Source organism: Oratosquilla oratoria, chromosome 12 (assembly GCF_046742065.1).
Source record: "Oratosquilla oratoria isolate Oo_2021 chromosome 12, ASM4674206v1, whole genome shotgun sequence".
NCBI classification, from domain to species: Eukaryota; Metazoa; Arthropoda; class Malacostraca; order Stomatopoda; family Squillidae; genus Oratosquilla; species Oratosquilla oratoria.
This window is the reverse complement of record NC_134788.1, coordinates 56,850,491-56,862,708: the sequence shown is the minus strand read 5'-3', so window position 1 is coordinate 56,862,708 and position 12,218 is coordinate 56,850,491. Positions and strand designations below refer to the sequence as shown.

The 12,218-nt window shown below is 39.5% G+C and overlaps 1 protein-coding gene across 1 annotated transcript in view; it reads left to right on the top strand.

Moving 5' to 3' along the window:
• LOC143030414 (receptor-type tyrosine-protein phosphatase alpha-like) overlaps positions 1-12,218 on the top strand; it is a 292,993-nt gene that overhangs the window by 244,632 nt on the left and 36,143 nt on the right. Inside the window, exon 26 of the mRNA XM_076193561.1 lies at positions 8,772-8,863. Within this exon, the coding sequence (XP_076049676.1) occupies positions 8,772-8,863 (92 nt within the window). The remainder of the gene's footprint in view (positions 1-8,771; positions 8,864-12,218) is intronic.

The window sequence follows — 12,218 nt, the reverse complement described above, 5'->3', positions numbered from 1 at the left end:
TCTGGAAACAAGACAGGTGAACAGAACGCCCCATCTTTTACTTTCGAGGAAGGAACTTCTAGTGCGCCGAGTTTTTATATGCTAGGGGCCAAAAAGGTCAACTCCTACATAGGAAAATGGCGGATTGGGAGTAAGTCTATCGACGGGTAAGTCTCCCATCTTCTGAACACACACCTTACCTCTTACCCTTTTACAGGTGACGCATTTGGAAATGACCTTAGAAATGGTACGTTTCCCTCCCAAAATCCAGAAACCACCTGTACGGACGGCTCCTTCTGTAATCACTCTCCCTTGGTGGTGCACTGTCTCATGGTAGTGACGGATCAACAACAAGCCTAAGTGGGATTCCTTTGGAATAATAATAGGCCTTGCAAGCATACCAAGTACATCACCGCCTTGACTCAACCTGCCTCCTACACGAAGTAGGCCCTTCTGGTCTAAATAAGGAGACAGAGATGCAATGGGACTGGAAGGAGGTAAACAAACTTCACCTTGCAATTTAGTCATGGCAGACGAGAAATAATCCTTTTGGTATGTCTGAACAATGAAATCAGCTGCATCTTCTAGTTGATCGGGCGACTTATGTTTGTTGCACATATGCCAACCTGAACAACACTTGTTACCTTGTTTGGAAGAACGGGCTATATGCTTAAGGAGAGCTACCGCTCTTACAAGTCTCCTCCAACAGGAGAAATTAGAGAACCTCTGAGCTAATGACGCAATTGCAGGCTCTACATTGCTTTTGTTTGCACTAACAAGGGGTTCAGACTCAATTGTGTAGTCTGATACCTTTACTTCTTTATCTGTCTCAGGGCTTACAAGAGGAAAACTTCCACTGGTGGATACAACATCCTCAAATAAGCTTGAGGGACCTGACAACCAATCACTCTGATTTAGGTCGGTTATTTCAAGACCACGGGTAGCCAGGTCTGCTGGATTACAATCTGTAGGTACATAATGCCATTGGTTAGGTTCGGTGGACGACCTAATGTGGTCTACTCTGTTACTCACGTAGACATGAAATCTACGCCTTTCATTATGAATATAGCCCAAGACAATCATGCTGTCAGAATAGAAATGTCTTGCGTCTAAGGGTTTGTCCAAGCAATCCGAGATGGAATTGCTGAGATTAACTGCCATCACTGCAGCACACAACTCTAACCTGGGAATAGTATGACCATGGTTGGGAGCTACTTTAGCTTGTCCCCTCACAAAACACACCTGGTAGCTTTTGGTATCACTGAAAACCTTAAGATATGATACAGCTCCTACTGCTACTCTGGAAGCATCTGAAAAGGTATGAAGCTCTATCCTGTGAGCTTGAGACAAAGAAATACTAGCAAACTGACGATTGATGCTTATGTCCTTGAGGTCCCTTAAGGACGTTAGCCATCTGGACCATTTGGTATGGATCTTAGCTGGTATGGGTTCATCCCAACCACACTTTAGATTGGTTATCTCTCTTAGGAGTAGTTTTCCCACTATTATTACTGGAGCTAAGAATCCCATGGGGTCAAACAGACTATTTACAACAGACAGTATCCCTCTTTTTGTCGAAGGCTTGTCTGAATCCATGAACTTATAGACGAAAACGTCTCTTTGGATGTCCCATAAGAGGCCCAGGCTAGACTGCATAGGCATAGAGTCAGAAGTTAGGTTCAGCTCCTGAAGGTTATCGGCCAGCTCACTGGTGGCAAACTTTTCCAGCACTTCCTTACTGTTGGAAGTGATCTTGTGCAAGCGCAGGCGTCCTCCTTCTTGGAGTGCTGACTTAGAGTCTTGGATTAACTTGTAAGCAGTCTCCGCATCTGGCAGAGATGCTAACCCATCATCCACGTAGAAATTGTTCTCTATGAAATAGCGAACTTCAGGAGAGGCATTTTCTACAGACTTACGCAAGCCATAGGTGGCAATGGCGGGAGATGGCGTGTTCCCAAAAACGTGAACAGTCATCCTATACTCAATCAACCTTTCATCAGGGTCATTATTCTTGTACCAGAAGAATCTGAGATAATCTCTTTGCTCAGTCTTCACTTTGAAATTGTAGAATATCTGTTCTACATCAGCTGCCACTGCTACAGCTTCCTGACGGAAACGTAGAAGAATCCCGAGAATACTGTTTGTCATATCAGGACCTGACATCAGCATATCATTTAGGGAGAACTCTCTGGATTTGGCAGAAGAGTCGAACACAACCCTGATCTTGTCAGGTTTCTTAGGGTGGTACACCCCAAACAATGGAAGATACCAGCACTTCTGATCAGACTTCAATGGTGGTGCAACCTCAGCATGCCCACGATCTAACATCTTTTGCATGAAGGCCATCATATGCTGACGTTTTTCCGGCTTTGTGCTGAGGCTACGATGGAGAGACAGTGTGCGGTGCCACACAAAGTCTCTATTATTACTGGTGGCTACAACATTGGGACGGAAAGGCAGTGGCGCGACCCAATGACCACTTTGATCCTTGCGGAACTCTGAGTTCATAACATCCAAGAACTTCCTGTCTTCAATCGACAGGGCGGCCTTGTCATCATCTTTGGTTACCTTGAACAAATCATCCTTTACTTCAGAAACATGAATCTGGTTACCACATGGTGCGACTATAGAGGGACGTCTATCATGTACAAAGGATGTTTTGAAACTGCTAATGACAGGAGGCCTACAAGTGCCATGGAGACACACTTCCCCAATGATTGCCCAACCCAGACTGGTCTGTTGAGCTAGAGGGGCATTGACAGGTCCAATTCTCTGGTCAAAAATGTAATGAGCTGAAGGCACATCTCGACCAATGATGAGTAGAATCTCAGCTTCAGGAACCAGAGGTGGAATACATTCGGCCAGATCGGACAGATGGGGATAACCACGAGCTATGGCGGGGGTGGGTATCTCTTCTCTTACATTGGGAATGCTGTCGCATTCCACTAACTGAGGGATATGTACCTCTTGTGAGTTATGCCAAGACACGATGGTGTAATTTTTGGTGGTGCGCCCAGAAGCGCCCGTTACACCTGCACAGGTAGCTAGACGATATGAAACCCGTTTGCTCAGCTTGTCAAACAAATCGAAAAACTCAGACCTTGCTAAAGAGCAATTGCACTGATCGTCTAGGATGGCATAACACCACACTCCGAGCTCTGGCTTACTTTCAGGATAGACCTTTACCAAGAAGGTCTTGGCGCAGGACTTACTCATGGAGGTGGGGTTACTGCATATCAAGGTACATTTGGAATTGACCGAAGCATCCTCACCTCCCTGAGTCTTTACTATGGGGGTAAGAACATTTGGAAGCGGCACTTGATTGACTACAGGGGAGTGAGGTGTTTTATCTTGAGCAACCTCCCTTCCATGCTGTGTAACCGCTTGAGTCGAACTCCTCTTCGACCTGGGTTCATCGTGATGTAAGGCAGTCACATGAGTATGGGCCTTACAGAGTTTGCAGAAAGTTCTCTCTTTGCAGCTGGAAGGAGGATGGTTACCGTTGCAACAACTGTTGCACACACCATGAACGTTAAAGACAACCTTCCTCTCGCTCACTGACCTGGTGCGACAAGCCCTGCAGAAATCCACATGGTGTACGTAGGCATCATGGTAGACGCAAAAATCTCCCTTTTCTGCCTTTCTTTGCATAAGCTGACCCTCCTGTTCGGCAAACTTGACTCTGATACGAGCGGTCTCCACCTTGGCTCGTTGCTTCCTTGCAACACTAACACTGGTGCTACTGGAGCGACCTGACCTAACCGACCTTCTTGAACTGCCCTTCATGGAAGGGGGCATACAACACTCAGAGTGGTCGACGAGGGATAAAGGAACTTGACTGGACTTCGGGTCATCTTGTAAAAACGGTTCAGTGTGGTGTTCCTCTTCCGTGACATCAACTGGGGAAGAGGAAGCATAATTACTGATTACCTGACGAAAAGCTGCCTGAAAATCCCTGTCTTCGTGCTTCACTGATTCAGCACGAACCAGACTTTCTGAAGTACGTTCACGCATTAAGAATTCCAGATACCTTTTTACAGTATCCTGGTACACAGCATGGGCCTTATACAACCAAGGACTATGATTCGGTTCTTCCAATAAGGCTTGTACTCCTTCTCTACTCGCCCTTACCCTCTCTTCATGCTGATCAGACGCTCTCTGAAAGGCCTCTTGCCCTTCAGCCGTGAGGACTCTGACCCTACCGGAGACGGGTCCTTCATCTATACTGTGGTTGGAAGACATATTGCCAAGCGAGAGAAACAGTGAGAGACAAGACAGTAATATGATAAAGAAGACAAGGAAAACTCGAACTTAATCGAAAACCACGGAGTACGTTACCACACTCCTAACTATACGACTATTGAGGTAGACAACAACAGATTAAACCCTACATTTGGTTCAATCTAAAAATGCACATTAGTCGCATGCTTATATTAACATATGACAGGATCTTAGGCAAGGTAGCTTGCCTTCAAAAGGAAAAACACATGCTTACATAAATACGATGGGTTTGTTATGTAAACATTGGAAACCGCAACCATACATTGTTGCCACATCACACTCGCGCGCCGATACGATTACTAAGACGACACAAGATCACTACACTTAACTTGCGCCATTACACTTAACTTGCGCCACTACACTAAGCATACACACACAACTTATGCCAGGAAGGCGGCACATCAAGTTCATGTGGTGACGACGAGGGGAATCTAGACGTGGCAACGGCGTGCAGGGCGTGGTCTGGCCATATCCTCAAGATGGACTTGGCATCCTGCATGGCTAACTTTTAACTCCTTCGCAGCGGCTCTTTTCATTCACCTCTTTTCGAAAGCGATTTTCTTGACAGAGAGCGCCAATGGCCATCGTTTTTTCATTGTGGCGTCACAGATTACTCTGCTACGCATAGGGGGTTAGCGTAACGAGTGCCCTCTTTTCTGGATTACGTAACGTAAACAACGCGGGGTTAAGGATCCACGGAGTGCTCGTCGCTAACGTTTATTGGCAATAGAAAACACGACTTTCTCATCTTCACACAACAGATGCTGCCATTGAAACCATGGCAGCAGACAGTAATTGGGAGGAAGAGTAGAAGTAGTAGATGAAAAAACGAGTAGGCCGCGAAGGGAGCGGGTATACAACTGAAGGCGTTTCAAACCACACTGGCTGGAGGCGTGACGTGACATCACACCACCGCAACCGGTTCTTACACACCTTCTTAAGTCTAATTCTTAAAGTGAACATTGTACAAATAATGAGATGCTATCTTGCAGCACAGCTTGCAGACAACTTACAACGATAGTAATCTTAAGCAGACGAAGCTTCTGCTCGCAGCATACTTAAATTAAAGCATTTCAAAAAACAAAATTGAAACCTCTTCCGAGGGGAAACGAGCCTTACGACAAAAAGATATGTAAACATGGGGATACACGGACATATAAAAAAGCCCCGTTACCTCTCGTAACGGCACATAATTGAAGAATTAATGAGTTTTTTTTCTTGTCATAAATTTGCATTTATCTTCATTTGTAAGTGCTTACATTGCTGCATTATTGCCTTTCCAATAGCAATCCTTTTGTCAGGATTAGCAGTACATATATGCCTTATCTATAATGTAAAGAATGTAATAAATGAAAACAATAAGTATAGATAAACAGAGGAACATAACTGATTTTATAATACAGTATATAAGAAATAATGCGCTTAGCTTATATCTCTCTTGATGACCTAGTTGGAAAGTCACTGTCACACTTGTTATGAGGATACCCAGTTCGAGTCCTGGGTAGTACCACATTTCAATTTCAAGCATGCTGGCCTTTGATGGCTTAGAATTAAAGTTCATTGTGGTTGTTAAAATGTATATCTAATCACTGGGACCCATTCAGTGTCGTACAAATATAGTATAGGTATGTATCAAACAAAAAGGTGTGCCATTGGAAAAAACACTCCAGCAATGTAATGTAAACATGTGTGAACAAAGGGATACATAGATTGGAAAAAAGAAAAAAAGTCTTCATTGATATACATATATATATATATATATATATATATATATATATATTCCTCAACCACAATGCTCTTTAATTCTAAGCCATCAACATCAGAAGAACCGTGGAGGCAACATGCAGAAATTGAAATGTGGTATGCCCAAGGACTCAAACCTATGGCCATCACGTGACCAGTGTTGTAGGGAATTAGACCATTACACCATCGTAACGGTCTAAGTCACTACAGCACTGGTTACGTGCTGGCCATAGGTTCGAGTCCTCAGGCATGCTATGTTTCAATTTCTGCATGTTGCCTCCATGGTTCTTCCAATGTTGATGGCTTAGAATTAAAGGGCATTGTGATTGATAAAAATGTATCTAGTTACTGGAACCCATTCAGTGTTGTATATATACATATATATATATATATATATATGTATATATATATGTATATATATATGTATATATATATATGTATATATATATGTATATATATATGTATATATATATGTATATATGTATATATATATATGTATATATATGTATATATGTATATATATATATATGTAAGCGGAATAGGAAACACAGGAGTCTTAGTCTTGAGTTTATTCCTGACTAGTTTCGCAGGTATGCTTTTACAAAGGAATATGTACAACACATTGACACCGACAACTTACCCATCAACAAGCGTGACTACTTGGAGTTGGTGGATAAGTGCATAAAATTTGGTTCCTTTGTTTTTAACAAGCAGGAATACAGACAACATGAGGGGCTTCCAATGGGGTCTCCATTGAGTGCGGTGGCAGCATCGCTCTACATGGAGACTTTGGAAAGGGACCACCTTCTGCATATCGTCCCAGCTAACTCCAGGTGGTACCGTTATGTTGACGACATCCTCTTCATTTCACACAAAACAAACGACACAAGAAACATACTGGAACAACTGAACAACGTGGACAAAAGAATTAAATTCACAGTAGAGGAAGAGACCAACGGTTCCCTACCTTTCCTAGACGCTGTCGTCATCAGATCGGACAGCAGCGCTAGGTTCAAGGTATACCGTAAACCGACAAACAAAGACGACTTCATCCACTATTTTAGCGCACACGACGAGAAGACCAAATCAGGGGTTATCATTGGGTTTTACCTTAGGGCTCTTAGAATATGCAGCGAAGAGTATTTACAAGAGGAAATTGAATACGTAACCGCTGCGTTCAGGAACCTAAGGTACCCAGAGGGCATGTTAGGGACGTCACTACGGAAAGCCATTAAAATCAGACAGAGGAAAGGATGTGAAGAGAGGACAAATTTACGATACCTTGTGGTTCCTAACTCTGGCCTCTCTCACATGCTTTCCAAAACGTTGAGACAGACAGGACTCATCATAGTAAATGACACAGGGAAGAAAATAGGACACTTGACCACCAACAGAACCAAGACGAACCGTGACAATAGCATCGTTTACAAAATTCCCTGCAAAGGATGTGACTGTGCATACTACGGAGAGACACACAGAGGACTTAACAACAGACTCAAGGAACACAAAGCGGACATTAGACACCACCGAGAAACCAACGCTCTAGTTAACCACATTGACACAGAGGGACATTTGCCTAACTGGGAGGGTTCCACCATTCTAGCTAAAGGACTACACAAGAAACAACGGAAAATAATTGAATCACTTTACATTGCCAACCACAAAAACACAAACAAGAGAACTGGTGACTCGAAATGGACAAAATCTACCGCGACACTTGCCCTCCAAGAATGGCTTCCCTTTTTCCCACTTCGGCCTACCCTCTCCAGCTTTCTTCCTTTCACTCTGAAGTTCCTCCATGCTACCTTGCCCCAACTTTTTATCATGATTTATTCTTTTAATGCTATTTGTTACTATTTATTTTCAACACTATTATTATTATCATTGTTATTATAACTATTATTTATTATTTCTATCATTATATTTATAATTTTATCATTACATTTTTATTTTTATTATTACCATCTTTATTATTATTACTTTCATTATCTTTATTATTATTATTGTTATTATTATTGTTACTATTTTTCGTTTTTATTATCATTGTTTTCACTATTATTGTCATAATTACTATTAATTTTTATTTCTTGGTTATTAGTATTATCATTTTTATTATTGTTTTTATTATTATTACTTTTATTTTATTGTTATTATTTCCTGTATTGCTACTATCGTTTTTGTTATTAATATTATTAATTAAATATTTATCTTCATCGTTATCATTACTATTGTTACATTTTCTATTAATAATTTCTTTGGTATTAGTGTTATCATATTTAATTGTAAAAATGTCTTCATTGTTACGTGAGCCACAATGTGATGTTCACATTCGCCACCAACTATGGCAACTCGGAGAGGTGGTGAGGTCCACCCCATGTATATAATGCCCACAGCCCGTTTGTACACATATTCCTTTGAAAAAGCATACCTGCGAAACTAGTCAGGAATAAACTCAAGACTAAGACTCCTGTGTTTCCTATTCCGCTTACATCAACCTGTCAGAATGTCTCAATATATATATATATATATATATATATATATATATATATATATATATATATATGTATATATATATATATATATACTGCAATCCCATGTTATTTGCAGGGGTTACGTTTCTGATATCCCCATGAATGGCCAAATCTGCATTTTTTCTTTTTTTTGCATAGATATATTCCATGAATGGGTTAGTATGTAGAAAAAGAAACAGATATTTGTATTTAAGTATAAGTTTGATTATATCTCTGCTTCCATTTACTTCCTCACAGCTGATTCTCGTTCAGTGTTCCTGCAAATCTTGGATGGTCAACCGGAAAACCAATACATAAATGCTGTGAAAGTGAATGGCTTTGAAAAACAGGTAAGATGTGTTCCACTTGTTTTGATTACTTTTACATATATCTATGGTAGTGCCCTGAACTTCACTCACCCATCTCATTTATACAACACAAGCACTAACAGCTGGACTTCAAAGAAAAACTCCTTAGCAGCTTAACTCAAACATATATGATAACATACAACCCATACCACACAAAGACAAAGAAAATAATTTTGAAAGGGGTGCTGTAGATAAATGCAAAGATGAACTGAATCAATTTGAAAGGTTTACCACTAGTAAATGGAGACAAATGAAAGTAATCACCAAGCTGAAAGTGGGTGGTGAGGTCTTTGACGAGGTCTCAGCTCAGGCAGAAATATTTATCAAAAATTTCCAATCTGTCTTCACAAAGGAGAGCACTTTTTTAGAGGAAAGGAAGGGTAGTAAGAATACAGCTATATAGAAGTGAGAGAAGTGCTCAATCTCTTGTGACCATTGGATGTGACAAAAGTTTCAGGACCTGACAGGATTTCAAATTGGATACTTAAAAAATGTAAGGAACAACTGACAGGCAAGATTCACAGTTTTGTTTTGTTTATTAATAGAAGGCATAATGCTGTTTGTTTGGGGAAAAGCTTATGTGATACCAATTCACAAAGGTGGAACTAAAGAGACACCACTAAGTTATAGGCAGTTATCGCTGACCAGCACAATAGTGAAACTGTGCAAAAGGATTGTGAAAGGTTGATGAACCAATATATCTCAAAGAGATGAACATTTTGACAGAGTCATTTTGGCTTCACATCTAGAAGGTCATGTATGCCAAACATCTTAAGCTTTTACTCGAAAGTAATTGATGTATTCACTTAGTTGTATTATACGGGAAGAGAGCCATGCTTATAGTGACCCATCTTTGTATCTTTCAGCATCTGGATTGTTCTTAAGTTCTTGTATAGTTTTTAAACACACTGTTGCCTCATCCAGTTTATTCAAGATATCTAGCACTATGTGAGAAACTATTCTTTTTCAGATTTCTTCTATGACTATCCTTTTTGAGTTCCTTTTCATGTTCTCTTGTTTTTCTCTTATCCCGCTTTAATAAATCATCTCTGTCGAGGACACTCATCCCTTTCATAATTCTGTAAGTGGCCAGTAGATCTCCTCTTTTTCTTCTTTGTTCCAGGGTTGGTAGTTCCAGTTTGGACAATCTTCATTTGTATGTCAATTTAGAGAGTGTTGGTGCGATCTTTGTTGTTGCTCTTTGGATTCCTTCTAATTTCTTTATATTCTTTTTTGTGTTGGGTGTCTATAGTGTCACAGTGTACTCCAATCTTTCTTTGTTAATGATTACTCCTAGGTCCCTTTCCAAGCTAACTCTTTTTACTTCCTTTGTACCAATTTTATATTGCCCTAATATTCTATTTTTACTTCTCCCAAACTCCATTATACAGTACTACATTTCTTAATGTTGAAGTTCACTTCCTACTTTTGACTCCATTCCCAGACTACCCAGGTCTCTCTGTAGTGATTCACAATCTTCCTCTGTACTTTCTTTAGTAGTTTTGCATCATCTGCAAAGAAGTTCATATAACATTCCACACCTTCATCCATGTTATTTATATATATGGCAAACATTATTGAAGCCAATACAGAACCTTTTGGGACTCCACTTATCATTCCTTTCCAGGTCAAGTTTTTGTCTCTAAGTACCACCCTCATTTTTCTCCTATTCAAGAAATCTTCCATCCATTTTAATAACTTTCCTTGTACACCACCTATTATTTTGATTTTTCTTAGTAGCTTTTTGTGTGGTGCTTTATCAAATGCGTTTTGTAAATCTAAGAAAGCACAATCAGCCCATCTGTCCCTTTCTTGCATTACTTATTAGCCTTGAGTAAAAAAAAATCAATTTACCGGGTAGTGGCACATGATCTGTGTCTAAAGCCAAATTGTTTTGGATTTGGTTTATTATTTTCTTCATCTACTTTTCTTCATCTACTTCTGATAACTTTTTCACATATTTTTGCTATTGTGCAAGAGAGAGAGGTGTGGGTGGACTGCGTGTACCTCAGCCTTGAGAAAGATTTTGATAAAGTAACTCATAGTTTATGTTGATATTGGAGCATATTGGGGGACCAAGCGGCAAACTACTTCAATGGATGATTTTATTATTATCATTATTATTATTATTGTTATTATTATTATTATTATTATTATTATTATTATTATCATTATTATTATTATTATTATCATTATTATCAGTATTATCATTATTATTATTAAAGAAAAGATGCATGAAGAGAATGGTAAAGAATAAGATGTCAAGTTGGAGAGCAGTAACCAGCGGAGTTCCCCAAAATTCAGTGTTTATGCCAATAATGTTTCTTATCTATTTCAATAACGCGATAGAAGGTACACCAAGCCATGCCAACATGTTTTGTAGATGATACAAAAATCATGAGAATAGTGAAAAACAAAGAGACTAATTTAAAAGGACCCAGACGATATTTTTGTATGAAGTCAAGAATGGGAAATGAATTTCAATACCAAAAAAAAAAAGAATGCAAAGTACTGGAAATGGGCGAATGCTACAAAAGACTATCCTTAAACTATTCCTTGGGAAGTGAATCCATTACAAAAGCAAAAGAGGAGAAAGATTTGGGAGTGTTAGTAAAAAAAAAAAAAAAAAATACTGTCACTAGATTGATATAAGCAGGATTAAGGGAGAGACAAATCAACTATTGCAGAAGATTAGAGTGGCTTTTCACTTCATGAATGAAGAGGTGTCCAACCTCATAATAGAACTAACAGAATTTTTCAGAGTATGCCTTCAGCCAGTCCCATGTCCCCTATGTTCCTGACATACTCCTTTTTTGATAATTTGGACACTTATGATCATGTCACCTCTATCTTTTTTTCTTTTCTTTTTTTCAATAATGGCAGGCCCATTGCTTCTAATATTTCATAGTACATTTTATCTGAAAGGCTGGAAACCAATTTGGACAATGTTCTTTGTATTCTCATGTTCTTGTCAAGCTTTTGATCTTGACCTTCACTTTGTGCAAAGACCATACCACTGCTGTATATTCTAATCTGAGACAGATCAAACATTGTATGATTTTTTCAACCATCTCCATGTAGTGAAAAGCTTCTTTTATGTTTTCAATGTTCTATAAGATTCTACTACAATGTTGCCTATATGTTTGTCAGCTGAAAAGGTATCCATGACTAACACTTCCAGATTTTTCTCCTAGTTTGCTATTGAAACTAACTCATTTTATACTGAATAACTCATTAAAAGCCTCTTTGAGTTTTTACTAGTTTCTGATACTTTGCATGTTTAGCAGTGAAGTTCACTTTTCACATTTCCCTTTAGGCATATCTTATTTCAGCTCTC